At 38.9% G+C, this 19,932-nt stretch overlaps 1 protein-coding gene across 3 annotated transcripts in view; it reads right to left on the bottom strand.

Moving 5' to 3' along the window:
- Positions 1-3,226: 3,226 nt before the first annotated feature.
- SVEP1 (sushi, von Willebrand factor type A, EGF and pentraxin domain containing 1) overlaps positions 3,227-19,932 on the bottom strand; it is a 321,762-nt gene continuing 305,056 nt past the window's right edge. For all 3 annotated transcript variants that reach the window (XM_072610622.1, XM_072610615.1, XM_072610607.1), the window contains 2 exons: positions 14,580-14,673; positions 3,227-11,726 (listed from right to left, as the gene is read on the bottom strand). In XM_072610622.1, the coding sequence (XP_072466723.1) occupies positions 11,696-11,726; positions 14,580-14,673 (125 nt within the window). In that variant the 3' untranslated portion in view covers positions 3,227-11,695. The remainder of the gene's footprint in view (positions 11,727-14,579; positions 14,674-19,932) is intronic.

The following is a 19,932-nucleotide window of genomic DNA, read 5'->3' as shown; positions in this document are numbered from 1 at the left end:
AATAGGGTCATGAAAACTTGGATATGACTGAAAACAAATGAAGTATAACAATATAGTGCATACTGTGTGCTAGGGACTTTGTTAAACACTTTGTAATTTTTAGCTCATTTGAACCTTATAACAACCCTGGGAGATGAGTGTTATTATCATCCTCATTTTACAGATGAGGAAACTGAGGCAAACTAAGGTTCAGTGACTTACCCAGAGTCACACAGTCAGTAAGTGTCTGAGGTTGGATTTGAACTTACATCTTCCTGACTCCAGGCCCAATACCTTATCTTCTGCACCACCTTGCATTGAAATAGCCAAATGGTAACTTGGGGGTGACCTGTCCTGTCTTATATTACAGAAATTTGGCTTGAGAACATAACTGGTACAGCCTAAAGTCTTTAAGTTTTATGCCAGTCTTAAAAAAAAAAAAATGCTTGCACACTCCCCACCTTTTTATATGGGAAAGTCAGAAGTTTTCCTAGTACTTCCCCTTCCACAAATATGTAGAAATGAAGATATTAGTCAAGCTGCTTCATTATTACTCTGACCATTTCCTCTTCTGCAAAATGAGGGGTGTAGGACTGAGAGGATGATTACCAAAGATCTCTTCTAATTCTAAATATCCTCATTCTAGAGATAGGTCCATTGTGCTGTGTTAAGAATCAGTTGGGCCATATGTGTATGACAGGTGTAGACAGAGATTTGCTCAGGCTAGCATTCTGACTTACCATGTTCATCAGCACAATGGAGAAAATCCTTATGTGTGTGATATGTGTAGGACAAACACTTTTTATCCCATACAGGGGAAACTCCACGTATCTGTAAATCATGTGGAAATTCCTACACCAATATAAAAAATTTCAAGGAGCACAAAACAGAAGTCTGTTCTGGATCTGAAAAAACTCTAGATTCTACCATGGAGAACTTTCAATGAACAAGATCCCATGCAGAAAAGTCCTTTGTCAGAATCTATAGATATGAAGCCTACTGATATGACTTTACCATTAACTCTTCCCCTTGGAATGGAGGACCACCAGATGCTGTTGCCTGTGATGGATAATCTGTTTCCATCGACCAAACACATTGTTGAGATCAACTGGAAATGGGGATTCAGAACCATGGTTTATTTTTCTGCAGCAACTACATTGACTTTATGAGCAGTATGGAATTTACTCAATAAATAGCTCTAGTAGTGAACATAAACCTCTCTAGCAAGGTGAGCATCTTCATTTGCTATCATTTGGGATGTAATCATTACTTTTCTTTGAGCTAAAAAGAAAAGATGCTAGAAAAAAAGTCAACTGGAAATTTACATGGATAAGCCCCCCCCCCCCACTTTTTTTGGTCATCAGCCTTGCCTGCCCCTGCTACTGAATCTTCCAGGTTATTGTGCCTTGTCATCTGCTCTGCTTTGATGAGCATGGTCCCTGACCCTGCAAAGAACACTTAGTTGCCACCAAACGCAATTCAATCAATACTGCTGTTATTAGCGGAAAAGGCTTGTCAATCAGCTCCCCTATGGTTTGACTCTACCACCCTCCGAAAACACCCTGGCCACCACAACCCTAGATGTGTCGTCTGTCCCTATAAAAAGGTCAGTTCCTTGGGAAAAGTATCACTTATGTATTTTTATTCCCAGTATATTATCCCTTACTGTGACAGCCACCTGGCCTCCCAGCATCCCCCTTCTGTTTGTGATCTCTCCCTATTTCCCCTCCCCCCCCCCCACTTCAACTGGATTTGGCAACATCCCTCCTTCCCATCTTGTGTTTTGAGATTCTTGCCCCTGGAACAAACTTTGCTATTTTATGATATAAAGTTTGGATTCGGATCTTTAACTTCCTATATTATCTCCCCACCCCTGCTATCACTGAATTGGACTTGTTGCTGGAAGATTTAGGAGAGAATTTGAATAATAATTTAAAAAGAAATGAATCTGTTATACACTTTTACAAGAACAGCGCATCTGGTGGAATTTTAGGATAGGGTCATAGATTTAAAGCTGGAAAGAACCCTAGGAAGCCACTGGGTCTTTATCTGACAGATAAGGAAACTGAAGCACAGAGTTAGGTGAGTTGCTCAGGGTCACCCGGTAAGTGTAGGAGGCAGGATTTGAACTTGTGTCTTCCTGACATCATGTTCAGTACTCTATCCATTATAACAAGACTGCTTTTTCATTCATTCATTTACTCACTCACTCGTTCCCTTGACACTAACCAACTACAAAGACAAATCTTTGTAGCAAATCCTGTATGTGCCCGCACTATTATATCTCGAATGGTTTTGTTTCTATGGCAACCTAATCTGTGAGACTGCCTCAGGTCATGGGAGGAGCACTAAAGATCTTGAGGTTCATTCTCTTTGGAGGTATCAATTTAATCTAGCCAATTAAGAGCAGAACTAGAAATCAAGCCCTTCTTTCATATTCTAACTTTACCATTATTCACTATAGGACACCAGAAAAATGCTGTAATACTGGAGATGAAGAATAAAATATCTTGAAAAGCAATTTCTGCAATGGAAGAAAAATCCTTTAAAAGAAATATCTTTTTTATATGGTTTAGATGCAGAGCCATATCTAGGGTGGGGCAACTAGATCTTTGTCCCAGGGTTAACTGAGTTAAGCACCTAGTTAGCAGTAGAAACAGTGGGCCCAGGTGAGGCCACTGCTGATCTGCCTTCTACCCCTCCCCAGGGTCTTGTTTAAGGTCTCTCCCCCAACCTCGGATGAATTTGTTCCCCTCTATCTTTTCCCCTCTATGTGCCCTTGGGGCAAGAATTGCTGTTCACAGTGTGCTAATATGTGGTTTTTGATCTGGTGTGATATAATGGTAAGGTCATTTACTAGGGAAACAGAGGACCTCAGTTTAAATCCTGTCTGTGACACTACCTGAGTAACCCTGGCCAAGTCACTCCCTTTGCCCAGCCCTCAGTTTCCTTACATACAAAATGAGGGGATTAGACTAGATGGGTTGTGAGGGTCCTTCCAGCTCTGCTCTATAATCCTCTGACCTGATGATGAAGGGATGAATTCACTTGCCCACCATCACACATCATTACTGTCAGAAAGGAACTAGGACCTAAGTCTTGAGTCCAAACATGGTGCCTTGAGTCTGTTCCTCTGGGCTGTCATTAAATGATTGGGTATATTTCTCCCTGTCATGCTCCCCTATGTCTGCCAAAACATAAATGTTTTCTGAGAAGTCAGCAGCAAAGAAAAAGGAGGGAAATGACATTTCCATGTACTAACCAGGGTACAGCTTTATTAATCAGGTAATGGACAGCATAAACATTAGAGACAACATACAATGATAACACCTCTTGCAAAAGATGGATTTGATGAGATGGAATTATAGTGAATGATATTCAAATACTAATGAATCCATATGCATAACCAGGGTGTGGCAATAGAAATTGTATCCCAGAAAGTCAAATATTTAAAAATGACTGAGTTTATCACTGTCAGCCAGAATAAGCTCAGTGATGACAGCCTAGGTGGGATACTACCTGGTCTGACTTGGGCTCTTCTCTCCTATGCTGTGGTTGTTTTTGGTGTCCCAGAGTCTCTGTTTGAAAATCCTCTTCTTCCCCTTCCCTGACATCCCCTCCTCGCATGGCACATTCCATTGAAATATGTCTTTTCCTGTGATTTCTTCCTTCCCAGGCTTAAATGCATTTGGCTTTTAAATGAATTCTTCACGTAATCCAGGCTTACAACAGTCAAACTCTAAAAAGCTGAGGATGTCTGGGTTTTTCTTCAAGACAGAAGCATTTGCCACCATCAAATGTCTAGCTTCACCAAATCAATTAAGCAATTTTTATTGAGAACTTACTCCCTGCCCAGGACCAAATCTTTTTGTTCCACCTGGCACATAGTAGGCACTTAAGAAATTCAAGTTCACAAGATCCTAGATTTAGAGTAGGGCTACTGAGTCCAACTCCCTCATTTTACAGATCAGAAAACCAAGGCACAGAGATGGTAAGTGACTTCCCCAGGGTCACCCAGTTAATTAGTGCCTGAGGTAAGATTCAAACTTTGGTCTTTCAACTTTTTAGCACTCTGTCCACTATGCCAACTAGATGGAAGCACATTAATAGCTCGTATTTGTATATTGCTTTAAAGTTTGCAAAGCAGTTTACATGTGTTATTTCATTTGATCTTCACCACAACCCTTGTGAAAGTGGGGGCTATTATTACTGTCATTCCTATATTACAAATGAGAACTTGAGGCAGACAGAATTTCTGTGGCTTGCCAAGGATCACACAGCTAGGAAGTATCTAATATAGGACATGAATCTGCCTCCTTGATTTCAAGTCCAGCTCTCTGCATTTCCTTTAGATTGATTGGAGGAAGAGGATGGTACAAATGCCAAATAGTAAAAGCTGAATATTTATACTGGACAAACAGCAGCATAGCTTCCTGTAGCTTCCATTTTTTAAAAGAGGAACTCAGTGCATGGGAAAAGATTTGTTTCTGTGTGTGGTGCCCTTTATACCACTTCATCCTTGGAGATCTGAGATTGATTTGATTTAAAACTCCTCTCTTAAGCCCTTTGTGTTTAGCCTAATGAAATGGGCTTTGATCAAGCTCAAGAAGGAGCTTCATCCCACCCAACGTTTAAACACCAAATTCATGAATTATGAAACAGTCTGAGCTGTCCTGTGAACAATGCCAGATGATATTAGGTGTGACCCCTATGCTGACCTACCATGTTCTTGTCTTAACATCTGAGGCTCAGACTGTAATTAGGCAGCACTAAAGACTATTGGAGCTAGAAGTAGTCTTGGCCCTGGGCTGCCTCCTATCTCAGTTGCTTAGAGAGAGGGGTTTATGGAGTATGGAAAGGAATCAAAAATTAAGGCAAATTAAAACCTATTTCTAAAATATCACATTTCAGAAACATGAATGAAGAGATTTCCAATTCTATTTCATATACCTCAGGATTACAGATTCAGAAACCATCTAGTCCAATCCTCTCATATCACAGTTGAAGAACTGAGGCCAAGAAAGTGACTTGACCAGGGTCGTACTGTCAATAAACAGCGGAGTCAAGATTTGAACCCAGGTTTCCAGACTCCACATCCATCCCTGTTTCTACTGTACCGCATGGCCTCTCAAACAACTAACTGTTCAGACATGGTAAGGAGCATGGGCATTTATGAGACCAGCTAAGTAGATGACCACAAAACTCATTTTATATATTGACTCTTTTATTTCCACCTGGACCTTGTCTTTTATTTATTCTTTGACAGTGTACCTTCTCACTCTTAATTTGAAGAGCAGGTTGCAGATAGGAAGAATTGTGAATCTTTTTGTTTTTTTCAGCTTTAAAGGTTTCACTTTAGAGCAATGGTAAACAGAAATAGCAGCCACTAAACCATATGCAGGGGATCCCTGTGGGTAGCATCTTGATTTAGAAAATCACATTTTAACATTATCTAAATTCGTTGTATGTTTTACTTATTTTGTTGAACATTTCCCAATTGACGTTTTCATCTTTCTCTGGCTGCAAGGGAGGCTGGGAGTTTAACATTTTTGTTCTCAGGTATTCTTGCTGGCACAATGCGTTTTTATTTGAGAATGCATGCATTAGTAGATCCATGCTGTTTTCCACTACCCAGAGGACATTATGAGCAGAAGATTTGGAATGACTCAGAAGGGTGAGGATCAGGTGTGTGATGAGGCAGGTTACAACTTATTAGGGTGGAGGGAAAAAACTTTTGAAAATGTTTCATAAGAACAGTGGCTTGGTCAGTGTCCAGGCAAGAGAAAGGCAAAGTTCTGCCAGACGTAGGATGTTATAGGAGCCCAGGCCAACCAAGGACCTGCAGCTGCTTGCTGTCAGATTCAGCAAATGCCCATGAGGATAAGTCTCTTTAAAGAATCCTTACAAACAAGGTGAATACTAACCAACTTTGGAGTCAGAGGACCTGGTCAAAATCCTATCTGTGTCTTTCTTTAGGTAAGCTATCAAATATCCCCGGGCCTCAGTTTCCTCACCTATAAAATGAGTAGATCTGGACTTCATGACATCTTAGGTCCTTTCTACCTCCAGATCCATGATCCTTATGACCAATAGCTTGAAGTGTTGGAGCACCAGTGGCTGCAAATTGTTGTTTTGATTTTTTTAAATGAAAAATAAAGACTGTTTTCTTTAAGGTTCTTTCTAGTTCCTCTCCTCTCCCCAAGTCTTGGGCTATTGTGCATTGTAATGGGAAGTTGTTGATTGGAGAAGTGGGTTTGGAAGTTATAAGTGTCTGAGGGTCAGAAGGCCTGACTTCCTCCATAGAAGTCAGGAAAGAGAAGATGAATTAGCCTCCTGTCAAAAGAAAATTTCAGGTTCTTTCTTACCAAGTAAAAAAGTACAAGAAAGCATCCTGACAAACCTAGTAGAGAAAATTCCATAAAGTCGAGACATCACAGAACAGCTAACAATTCCTTCCTTCCTTCCTTCCTTCCTTCCTTCCTTCCTTCTTTCCTTCCTTCCTTCCTTCCTTCCTTCCTTCCTTCCTTCCTTCCTTCCTTCCTTCCTTCCTTCCTTCCTTCCTTCCTTCCTTCCTTCCTTCCCTCCTTCCTATCAGAGGTAAGTGACCTGTCTATGGGTCACACAGGTAGTACATGTCTGAAGCTGGATTTGAACTCACATCTTCCTAACTCATGCTCAATCCATTTTGCCCCCAATCTGCTCCTAGGTATCAATTTCTAGTGAAATTTGTGACTGGGCTATATATACACAATAAAACATACATGCTTCTTGAGCCTAAGTGCCCAAAGACAGGCTCTCACATAACCCAAACTATTGCTCATTTTCTGTTGCTTTTCATGAAAATTCATTCCCATCATCAAAGCTAGTTCCTGGAGTTGTTCACATAATTTGGGGAAATTATATTTTCTCTTGTATGTACTAGGGTGCCTCACAAAGTCTAATATCTGCTTGTATTTTTATTTCAGTGGTCAAGACCAGTCCCAAACTAAAAACCAATTCAATTCCAACTCTTTTTTAGGGATCCCAGCAGACAGAGAAATAATATTTACATTCTAATATTTACAATAAATTTTTTTAATGGGCAAAACGTCTGTCAAGACAAGGCAGGTCAACAAATAACTATATGCTACATTGATATAGATATTTCATCCCTATTGTCTTATAATGTGGACATGAAGTCAAGTGCCAGGAAGCCTCCAGTTTAAATCCCAACTTTGATATTTACTAGCTAAGCTATGTGATACCCCATGCACCCAGGCAGATTACTTCAATTCTTTGAGCCTCAGTTTCTTTACTTGTAAATGGGAATAATCATATTTGCTTCATATATTTATTGTGAATGTCAAATGAGATAATAAAGGTGAAGTGCTATATAAATATCAGATATTATTATTAGTATTGCCTCACCCATATTGTTTGCATCTGAGGACAGACTATTCTGGGAGCTTGGGAGAAAAATACAGGTTGAATTGTAATAAGGAGCTGTAGCATTTATTGGCATTATTAACTTATAATGCCACAGAATCTCTTATCCACAGAATCTCTTTCCCATGAGGTTAAAATCTGAGTCTCTAATGAAACCTTTCCATAGGAGCTCCTTCAGACTATCTCCCTAAGGAATACCCTCATCACACACAGCATGATGAGGAAGTGGCATTTCATGGTCCTCCAGCATTTCACTGACATAAGGTCATTGGACTAGAGTCGCTGCTGAAGGCAGGACTCAATCACAAATCTTTGATCCACAAGTTCAGAGCTATTTCAACTATGTATTTAAACCTCGGGCTAAGAGAACATGGGCATCTGTCTACACTGACTTCCAGAGGAACCAGAGCTGCCATTTAGTGCTTCCAAGTTGATAATGGTATTATACTAGCAAAGATATCCACCCTGTTTCTCATATACTGAAAGTATTAAGAGCTGAGTAGAATCTTAAACAGCATCTAGTCCATCCCCCTCATTATATAGATGGAAAAACAAGTCCAAAGTACCTAATGTGTGCCAGACACTGCCCTAAGAGCTTTACAAATATTAGCTCATTTAATCCATAACAACCCTTTAAGGTAGGTGTCATTATTATCCCCATTTTACATTTGAGGAAACTGAGGTAAACAGGGTCATATATATATGCTCTAGTAAAAATTTTGGTATATGACATGGTCAAATCATATTCCCTCCTCTACCTCACACCCAACATATACTTCATATCATCTAACTTGGTTGACTTAGAAAATAAGTATGTTGTGTTCCCCATTACTAGCATTATAAACGGGTTTCATTAAAGTTTGACACAACAGCAAGGTCTGTATTTCTGCCTTGCTTTGACCTTGTTCACTTTTACTAATATCATCCTGAATAAAGGATCATAGATAATAGGTTTAGAGCTGGGAGGGATTTTAGAGACCTTGAAATTAAACGTTTTATTTTTCACATGAGGAACCGAGACCTCAGGAGTGTAAGTGAATTGTCCAAGGTCACAGTTTGAGTCAGGTCCTTCTAACAATCGTCATTATATCTTACCTTCCCTCTTTATCCTAAAACTTAGAAGAATAATGGGATGAGGCAGTGTGTGGTACAGAGAAAGCTTCAATGCCTTTAGTCAAAGAACCTAGATTTAAAATCCTCATTCTCAGCTTTTCTACATGTGTGACTTTGGTCAAGTAATTATTAGATTATAAGCTCTCTGAGGGCAGGGACTGTCTTTTGCCTCTTTTTGTATCCTTAGTACTTAGTACTATGCCTAGAACATAGTATGTGCTTAATAAATTATTATTGATTGATTGACTTAACCCGGTTTGGCCTCAATTTGCTCAATTGTAAATGAGGGGGTCAGCTGAGGTGGCCTCTGAACTCCATTCCAGCTCACTATGTATGACTTATCCTGGTTTCAGAGGGTTCACACCTCATGATGCTCTAAACAGAACTCAAAGAAATCATTCTTGCTCCTAGAGTCACATATTTATAGATGAAAGGGCTCTACTTCTATCTGTTGGGGTTAGTTCTCTGCTGGAAACAGTAGACATGAAGAATGAAGCACTGGCTAGTCCTTAGAATCACAGAATTATAGAATGAACCCTTGAAGTCATTAAGTCTAACACCCACCTCCCCACCTCCCTTCCCCACAAGTGAATCTAATTTCTAATATCAGTGACAATTGGTCAAGGGGTGGAAAAGGAGGGGGGGGGGAGCAGGGAGAGGGAAAGTAAAAGGTGGCTAGAGAATTTATTGAATCAGTATAAATCCATATTTACAAAGCTCTTTCTACTATTTCACCCATAATCAATAATACATTTTAACATGTATATAATGCTTTCCTCTCAGTTGTGTGGGGAAGGTGGTACAAATACTTTTATTCTCATTTTGTACAGAAGGAGAACTGACCCTCAGAAAGTTTAACCAAAGCACCTGTAGTTGGTGTTCACTGTTTGGGTTGGAGGTCCAAGACTCTCAATTTCCAAGTCCAGTTCTCTTTCTACTACACTGAACTTCTCTAGGTTGAGGATACTGTTATTTGTCTGAAATAGAGTGAAAAAGTCATAGATTTAGAGTTGGAAGGGACTTGAGAGGCCATCCAGTCCAACTGTCATTTTAGAAAAGAACCAAGGTCACAAGAAGTGATTTGCCCATAGTCATGTAGCTGACAAATGGTTGAGGTGAGAATTGCACTCAAGGCTTCTCATTTTGCGTCAGCACTTTGTCATCTGAGCCATATTGGCTCTTTAGTTAAAGGACCTGGTTTCATATCCTGCCTCCTTCACTGATTAGTTGTGTAACCTTGGATAAGTCCTTTAATCTATTGGATTCAGTTTTTTTCTCTGTAAAGTGAAGGGGTAGGACCAGATAATCTCTGATGTCCCTTCTGACCTCTACAACCCTATGAGAATTCTTATTGCCTCACCCTGCTTGAAAAGGCAAGACTGGAATAGGAATGTGCATGATCTATTTATATACATGACATATTTGAGTTCTTTTGACTGATTTCTTTCACACAGAGTAAGGCATCAGCTAGTATTTCTTTTCAAGAGTGTACTAGTCAAATACCTATTGGAACTTATGGGGCAGAAAATTCCTCAGCTTTTAGTGAACTTTAGTTCTAAACCCAAATCATACCAATTTTTTTTTCTCCTTTATTTTCCCCCAATTCTGCTCAACTGATAGCACTTATTTCCAAGTACTGGGAAATTCCAGGAATTTCTTGGCATCCAGCAATAGGCTACTGAATTCTAAATGGCAAAGCCAGGTACTAAGCCTCTGACCATAGTAGAAAAGAAAATTCTGGAGATGGTGATTCTCAAGTCTTCTAGAGAGGGAAAATGATGCCTTTTGTTTGGGGATGGATGGGAACACTTGTATTCCCCTTCTCTCAGCTCCTACTGCTCTGGAGTAGCTTAGCATTATGCTTTTCTTTCATTTTTCCCAGCTCATTTTGTCTTCTTTTTCCATGCATTCCTTTGTCCTCTCTACTCCTATTTATTATAAAATGTGATCCCGGGTCACGTGCCTTTCATTCATCGTCATCCTCCAATGTGAGGGGATTATTACTTTTTCGCTTGTTTTGTGTTCTGGTGAGGTGGGGGTGGCAGTTAGGGTATTTGTGGGTAATTCCAGCAAGGATGAAATTGGAACTGGAGAGAGGGAAAGAGGCTCCTTTAAGAACTGTGCCCTTAGAAAGGTAGCCTGGCATAGTATATAGAGAGCTGGCTTTAGAGTCAGGAAGGTCTGGGCAAATCACTTAACTTCTCAGTGTCCTAGAGGCTCCCAAGATTCTAACTTTTGAGAAGATGCCCACGTATCTGACTGGCAGAGGACATTCCTCACCAGGAGCTGCCTACGCTGATGAAATCGCAGATCTGGTAAAAAGGAAACAAAACCCAACCAAACAAAACCAGTGTCCTTTGTAGCACTTTATTTCCTAGGGGTTTCTTTCTATTATGAATCCTGCCTGCTTTCTGTGTCTCCAGTTTGGGTTTAAAAAAAGGTAGCTGGGCTTCTTTTATTTCCACGGCAACTGGCTTTTCCTGCTGTCTATAGCATCTCATATGGGGGAAGGGAGAGCGGGAGGAATTAGTCTAATCACTAAATATCTAGCCAAGTTAAGATGAAAAATTTATTATTATAAACATTTCCAAGAAAATGATGCCACTTTATGTAAGTGGGGATGAACCATATTCTCCTCCTTCATTTATTCATTCTCATGGAATATGGTAGCTAAGAACTTAAACTGTGCTAGAGAACTATGGGATAGCTTACATGTTATTAACATAATCAGTTATCTCGCTATGGCCTGACTTCTGGCTTATACTGTGGGTCTGGGAAGTCCATGGAATAGCAAGCTTGCATTACACTGCTTGGCAGTGAAACTTACATTTGATAAAACATATTTAAAGGAATTAAAAAATTGTGACCAAAATGTATACATGAAATTTCCCTAATAGATGGTAGAATATGTACATTGTGTATGGGTGTAGCAGCATATATTTAATATACATTTTTTTGCATATGAAAATACAGGCAGATTTTTAATGGAAAACTCAAGGAAAAATATATCACAAAATTAAAATAGAAACAAAAACAATGGCAACAAATATAACAAAATAACTTTCCAAAAAAAACCAGCACCATGTTGGATTTATAATGTCCATGTTCCAGAATCCCCAGGGACTGGCTGGGAGAGATGATCTTATCTTTCTGAGAGAGCCGAGTTGCTGTGGGATACTTAGAAGGGATGAAACCCAGCTTTTCTTTTTCTGTAGAGAAAAAACAAATCCATCTGAGTGAACTGCAGAGGACAGAAATGCTGAGTGGAATTTAACCGAGGCAGCAGGTCGTTTTAGGGCAGTCGATTCCTAAACCCTTTAGAATTTCTGTTTTGTAGGTTAGCTTTTATTGAGAGTGTTTGTTAAACACTTAGTCTATAAAGAACTTCGTAGGCTACAGAAAGATCCAAGAAGAGACTACTCTTTCTTTTAAATCATTTAAGGTCTGGCAGATGAGGTCAGATTTATAGGAAGGTAAACTAAATGATGGTGTACTCACCTGTGAGGTGTGATTTCGGTTGTGTAATCAAGCTCTAATAGAAATGGATGCTTGGGGATGGTAAATTGATTTAGGAAACAATAAATGAACACTATCTATGGTGTGTGTGTGTGTGTGTGTGTGTGTGTGCACATGTGTATTTTTCTGTGGTTGTTGTTAAACATTTACCCATGATACTTTACTCGGATGCAGGCTGCTAGAGGCAGTGGGCTGCAGGCTAATTTAGGGAAGCTTAGAAATGCTAGAACTGGTCTGTTAATGATGTTGTAAATTAGGCCACAATTGAGCTACTAATTGTGACAGGCAAGAATATCTTTCAACCACTGAGCTGGAAGAGATATTAGAGATACATTATAAGAATAAATGAGATCACGCTCATAGTGCTTTGTAAACCTTTAAATGTTATTTAAATGCTATGATTATTATCACTACTATCAGTATTATTATCATCTATTCCAATATGCCCTCCCCTATTCCCCTGTCCATTCCCCACCTCCATTTTAGATATAAAGATCTTGAGGCTTGAAAAGAGGTGACTTATATGCCCAAGTTAAAGCAGAGCTCAATATCAGAATGAAAACTGGAACCCAGTGTTCCAGATTCCAGAGCAAATGACCTTCCTATTATTATACCACATAATGAAATGTAAGGGTCTGTAGAGATATATGACTTGAAGTCTCTGAAAAAGCAACCTCTGAAAAAAACCCTGTAGTGCTATTGTTCTGACAGCCAGTAATAAATTGAGTCTTCCCCTTCCAATTTAATTTTTTTTTTTTTATTAAAAGAGGTATCGCTTGAGTGACTACTTAAAAAGGCCTATTCATTGAATAGGTGTATCTCACTCAAAGTGAGAATGTGATAATAGAACCATATGTGATAATAAGCTCTTAGACTAAAATGACCAGGGTCTCCCATTTCGTCCTGGGCCATCTTCAGCTGTCCTGATAAATATCAGGCCACTGGACCCAGATGGCTCAGGAGAAGAAAGTGAGGTTGGTGACCTTGCATAGCCCTCCCTCACTCAAATCAGTCAACTGCAAGTCATGTCCTCATCTTGATGTCATGGTCCTCTTCGAGAGTGAAGGACAAACACAACAAAAACAAACTGAGTCACTAACACTTTAGTGCAGATTCATTTGATCAGATCACTTCCCCAGAACAAGAATTAAAATTACAGTACAACTCCATTACAAAATGACTTCTTATTGCATAGAGTTAGACATTTTGCTGTTTAAATCTCGCCTCCTGGGTCACAACTACGTCCAGTGAAAGCCTGATATAACATGGATTATCTGTGTAACAGACATGGGGCTTTGATCTCCACCAGTGAAAATGACTTTGGGACTCAGTTTATATCTTTACTGTTTGTTTCAAAGTCAGAAATAAAAAGAAGGCTCTACTATCTCACCAAATAGAACAGTGAATGTGAATTTCCCTATTAACAGGAATAGTAGAAAAACAGAAAACAGATGCTCTTCTGGGGTTGAAATTAGCTAGTTTCTTCCCTTTCCTTCCCTCAATGCTTTTTCTTTCTTCCTTCATACCCTCTTCCTTTTACTGAACCCACTCTCCTGTGTGACCATGGGCAAGTTACATCTGACCCTCATTTTTTCCTCTCTGTAAAATGGGGACATTCTTTGCCTATCTTTCCCACCACCATATTACTTTTAAAGAAAGCATTTTATAATCTGTCAAGCACTATGAAAACCTTTTTCTTGTCCCCACACTTAAAAAGAGGTTCGAAATAACCTTACAGACTTAGCCTTTTGTTGAAAAAAGTTTTATAGGGAAAACTTATGATAGATTATGGTTCTGTCCCAAACACTCTCCTCCAAAAGAACTGAGGAAAAAAGCAATCAGAGCCAGAGAACTTCAAGATATTTTCTTAGGTTTTCCTGCTGATACAAATATTGAACTTATTATAAAAGGGAAGCTAGTTCCAGATTCTTCTCCCAGCTGCTCCCCTTGATACCAACATGCCTTTCTAGAAAATTTCCATCTCTCTTTTCCAGCTCTCTAATGTGAGATTAATTATTAGGTGTACAGCTAATTCCTTTTTGTAGGATCCTCGCCAACGATCTGAATTTTCCCCTTTATTGCTCTGACAACATTACTACAATAGGGTGCAACAAATCTACCCTAGCTTACCCCACTTCTCTTTTCCAGATTGCTACTTCCCTGTTCTTTCTCTTCTGTTATTTCCTTATTTTTAATTCTTTTGGGATTCATATCATCATCTTCTACTCTGGCTCTCATTCTCTTTAAACTGTTCCCCTTAATTTATCATGAGTAACTCTCATATCTAGATTGACCCTTCTAGGTACAATTTTTTCCCCCCATTTCAAGCATTTCTCTTTGCTACCAATCTTTACCTCTAGCATCTCCTGGCTTTTGTCATCAACTCAAACTGTTTCAAGCCAGTGTTTTTGGATTAAGGATCCTGAAACTTATACTGAAATTGTGATGGCTCAGTTTTCCACTGGGTCACATGTAGATTACCTTAGTTAAAAATGGCTTTGATTCATAGTTATCCTTCATTAAATAGCACTGTCTGGTTGACTTACCTCGAGCAATCATGTCCAGTCCAAGTAGAGAGACAGTGGCATCGATTCGGTCTTATGCATTTCCCACCATTTAAGCAGGGAGACTGGCAAACAGCTACATTTAAAGACATACATGTATATTTAATGCATAAATATTTTTCATAATTCACTTTATTTAGTATTTTATTTTTCCCCAATTACATGTAATTTTTTTTTAACATTCATTTTAAAATTTTGACTTCCAAATTCTCTCTTTCCCTCCCTGCCTCTCCTCTGCCTCCCATGGAGAAGGCAAGCAATTTGAGATAGATTATATATGTGTAGTCATGCCAAACATATTTCCATATTAGTCGCAAAAGAAAACATAGACAAAAACACCAGGAAAAATAAATTTTAAAATATGCTTTAATTTGCACTTAGACTCCATCAGTTTTTTCTCTGGGATGGATATTATTTTTCATCATCTGTCCTTCAAAACTGTTTTGAATCGTTGCATGCTGAGAATAGCTAGCTAAGATAATCTTACAATATTGTTGTTACTCTGTATGATGTTCTCCTGGTTCTGCTCATTTCACTTTGCATCAGTTAAGGTAAGTCTTTCCAGGTTTTTCTGGAGCATTCTGCTCATCCTTTTTTGGTAGCACAGTAGTATCCCATCACAATCATATACCACATCTTGTTCAGCCATTGGCCAATTGACGGGCATCCCCTCAATTTCTAATTCTTTGCCACCAGGAAGAAAACGGTGCTCTAAATATTTTTGTACATGTAGGTCCTTTTTCTTTTTGTTTCTTATTTCTTTTGGGATACAGACCTAATAGCAGTATTGCTGGGTCAAAGGGCAACATATAAGTATTCTGAAAACCTGATCCTTCAATCCAACAGTCAAATGCACCCCAAATCCTCTAATTACCACATCCCATGGCCTTTTGAAGCATTTGATATTGCCCATACCTTGTCTTTTCTGGATATTCTTTCTGCTAAGTGTTTTTGTGACATTTTTCTCTCCTAGTTCTTTTTCTGTCTTTCTGATCACCCCTTAGTCTCCTCTGTTGAAGCTTTTAAGTACATTAACCATAGGTATCCCTCAAAGGCTCTCTTCTGGGCTCTTTTCTCCTTCCTCTCTATACTGGGGTTCTTAATCGAGTGTGTGTATATGTGTGAGAGGGAGGGGGGGAGGGAGAAGGGAGAGAGGGAGAAGGAGAGGGAGAAAGAGAAAGGACAGACAGACAGACATGGACCCCTTTAGATGTCTGCTGGGACCTGTGAATTCTTTCTCACACTTATGTTTTTAGATGCACAAAATAAAATGCCTAGGATTAAAATTGTAACAACTTACACTCAAATACATTCAACAAATTTTGAAAAATAAAGCCTATGGATGCCATGTTAAGAACCCCTACTCTGTACTTTCACATGATGATAGCTGTCAGAGGTTCAATATTCATCCTTAGGCATATGATTCCCAAATCTATATTTTTCTAGCCTAGCCCTGGTCTCTCTCCTGAGCTCCTTGATTCAAGTCTTTCTTCACTTTAATCCATTCTCTAGTCAGCTGTCAAAATAATTTTCCTAAAGCAAAGGTGTGACCTACTCAATAAACTCCAGGCCATTTTACCAAGTTTGTTCATTACAATACCAATGAGATAGGTAGTAAAGTTACAATTAACTCATTTTACAAATAAAGAAACCAATCCCCTAAGAGATGAATTGACTTTTCGATCCAAGACTTGAACTATAATAACAATATAAGACTGAATAATAATAATAAGACTGTAATACAGTCTTATGACTTTAAGCACTTCGGTACTTGCAGACTAAAAATAGGATGGAAAAACAGGAATTTCCAAAATTGAGAAAAATTTGCCCCTGGCAAGACATGGGTTGGAGTTTATTGCTCAATAATGACAAAGCTCTGAGTAATGATAGCCGATAAGCAGAACAAATCTGCAGCTTATTAAAAAGGCAATCACCCAGCAGAACAGGTTTTAAGACAACAATGAAAGAATGAATCAGTGGGACTCACTTTGCTGAGATGTTAAGAAAATATGGCATGACTGCAGCAATGTGTGTGTGTGTGTATATATATATTCATATATATATATATATGTATATATATATATACCTACACTGGGGGGAGGAACATGAATTAATAGACACTTAAAAAAACTTGGGAGTAGGAAAGCTGCATATAGCCTGTTCATTGACCATGCTTCTAAGTTTCATGCTATCAGGGACCTAATGTTAGCCCAGGGGATGAAGGATTACTGAGGCCTCATCCCTTTACCTCTATTCTTAATTGTCTGCTCTGCTTTTCTATGAATCCTTCAAACATGACATTTTAGAAGGGAAGCAGCATGTCATGTTTGCAACCAGGAGGTCCTCGATTGGTAAAAAAAAAAAAAAACTACTTACTGAAATCACTTCTCAGTTTCCACCTGCCATCTTGACTGTTTCAAACAGGCTTTCCTGCTTGAGAACATACTACCAGTCTAAGTGAGATATCTGCTTCAGGATCATGAGCCGAAAGGAACTTTAGAGGCCATTCAGTTCAACTTCATTTTACAGATAAGGAAACTGAGGTCCAGAAAAACTAAGTGATTTGCTCAAGGTCACATGAGTAACAATGCAAGCCTGTGTTTTCTCATTCAAAATCCAGAGTCCTTTAGGCTAAACCTTGCTTCTGCTAGGTGCGAGGTAACTGCAGGTTAGTATGAAAATTGATACCATGAAGAATCAGAGCTTTGAAAGACAGCTTTTGCTTTGTTTAAAAAAATAACTGAAGTTCTTCTGCTTATTTTTTGCAGTAAGGCTGGAGAAGTGGCCATCCTGTCTTTCTGGGGTCACCTACTGCATATAACGCTCACAGAATACATGACTGCAGTGTGTATGGTTTAAGAAGAGGGAGGCAGAGACTGAGTGGGAAAAACCCAACAACCCATTAATCAGAGCTCAGTTCAAATAGGAAATACATCTGGAAAAAAGGCTGAGGAAGACAGATATTAAAGATCTCCGGAGAGACACCTTGTGTCCCTCTGCGGGGAGAGACACGGGTACAGTTCTAAATAAGAACCAATTTGCTGAGAGAATGATGGGCTTTCTGCCAAGTCTAGCTTTGCTCTCACTTCACAGTACCAGGCAAGGAACTTTTAGCTGTGTCTTTCAAAAGCCACACTCGCTGTGGATGCCACACACTGAATTGTAGAAGTTTTCGAAATCATGGAACAAAAATCGAGATGTTTATAGCTCCCTTACAAGATCTTTTGAAAATTTAACCTCCAAAATACACTGACATTGAGTTCTTCCTGCATCCTTTGTACTTAGCTGGATGCTGTGGAAGATGCAAGAAGAAGTCCAAGACGTTTCCTGCCCTTAAGGAGATTACATTATAGTTGGGAATTAAACAATCAAGAAGCATTTACTAAGCACTTATTATGTGCCCAGAACTGTGGATACAAAGCCAAAGAATGAAATGACTTTACATTCTAATGGAGATGACAAAACTCATACTTTATTTTGTGAAATTCATATTTTTGGGGGGAAGTTTCAGTGGCTCAGTAACACTGATCACCATCCCTCCCAGGCTTTCTCATCCTGTGTGGTCTTTTGTTAGTTAGCTAGCATTTATAGAGCACTCTGAGGTTCACCAAATGCTTTAAATATGTTAACTCAGTCGATCTTCAAAACAGCTCTGTGAGGTAGGTGATATTATCATTCCCATTTTATAGATGTGGAAACTGAGGCAGAAAGAAGTTAATTAACTTGCCCCAGGTCACACAGCTAGTAAATATCTGAGACAGAATTCAAACTCACTTCTTCCTGATGTCGAGTCCCATACATTATTCACCATGTTACCCAGCTGCCTCATCCATACTTTCTCCTATATCTTTCTTTTTTTAAAAAATTTAATATATTTATTTGTTTTCAGTTTTCTACAATCACTTCCATATATCTTAGATTTTTTCCCCTTCCCTCCTTCCTCCCCAAGATGACATACAGTCTTACATGGGTTCTAAATATACATTCTTATCAAATACATTTTCACCTTCATCATGTTGCATAAAAGAATTAAAGTGAATAGAAAAAACCATGAAAACAAAACAAAACAAAAAACACAAGAGAAAATGATCTGCTTCATTCTGTGATCCTGTTCCAAAGTTCTTCCTCTGGATGTGGAAGGCATTTTGCCTCAAGAGTCCATTGGGAAGTTTTTAGGTCCTTGCACTGCTGTGAAGGGCTAAGTCTACCAGAAAAATTCCTTGCACACTGTGCTTGTTGCTGTATACAAAGTTCTCCTGTTTCTGCACCTTTAACTCAGCATCATTTCATATAAGTCCTTCAAGGTCTCCCTGAAGTCTTCCTATTCATTATTTCTTATAGCACAAGAGTATTCCATTACAGTCATATACCAAAACTCATTCAGCCATTCCCCAATTGATAGGCATCCCCTCAATTTCCAGTTCTTGGACACTACAAAGAGAGCTGCTATAAATATTTTTGTACATGTGGGACCCTTTCCCATTTTTATGATCTCTTTGGGATACAGTCCTAGAAGCAATATTGCTGGGTCAAAGGGTATACACATTTTTGTAGCTCTTTGGGCATAGTTCCAATTGCTCTTCAGAATGGTTGGATCAGTTCACAGCTCCACCAACAATGAATTAGTGTTCCAACTCTCCCACATCTTCTCCAACATTTATCATCTCCCTTTTTTGTCATGTAGGCCAATCTGATAGGTGTGATGTGGTACCTCAGAGTTGTTTGATTTGTATCTCTTTAATCTATAGTGATTTAGAGCATTTTTTCATATGACTATAGATAGCTTCAGTTTCTTCCTCTGAAAACTGCCTGTTCATATCCTTTGACCATTTATCAATTAGGGAATGACTTGCATTCTTGTAAATTCGACTCAGTTCTCTATATATTTTAGAAATGAGGCCTTTACCACAGACACTAGCGGCAAAAATTCTTTCCCAGTTTCCTGCTTCCCTCCTAATCTTGGTTGCGTTGGGTTTGTTTGTGCAAAAACTTTTCAATTTAATGTAATCAAAATTATCCATTTTGTATTTCATAATGTTCTCCTTAATCATTCATAGAAGATTTGCCCAGTGTGCTGGAAGGCTTTCTCAGTCCCTTAGTATCACTGTGGTACCATTGTTGTACACATGACCCACCAGTAAGCCTGGTGACATTGTTAGCACTGCTTCTTATATGAAGATTATCATTAGCGTGCTACAGTCAACTTATATTGAGTTATTGGTAATTTCAGTTCTTTTGTGGTCTAGGTGCACCATAATGCTTAGTCATGTAACCACCATTGGGACAATATTAGTGTTAAAGAAGTAGACTTTTGCAATATTGATAAATTTGGGGT

Source organism: Notamacropus eugenii, chromosome 1, assembly GCF_028372415.1.
Source record: "Notamacropus eugenii isolate mMacEug1 chromosome 1, mMacEug1.pri_v2, whole genome shotgun sequence".
In the NCBI taxonomy this organism is placed as follows: domain Eukaryota; kingdom Metazoa; phylum Chordata; class Mammalia; order Diprotodontia; family Macropodidae; genus Notamacropus; species Notamacropus eugenii.
This window is presented reverse-complemented; position numbering and strand designations above follow the sequence as displayed.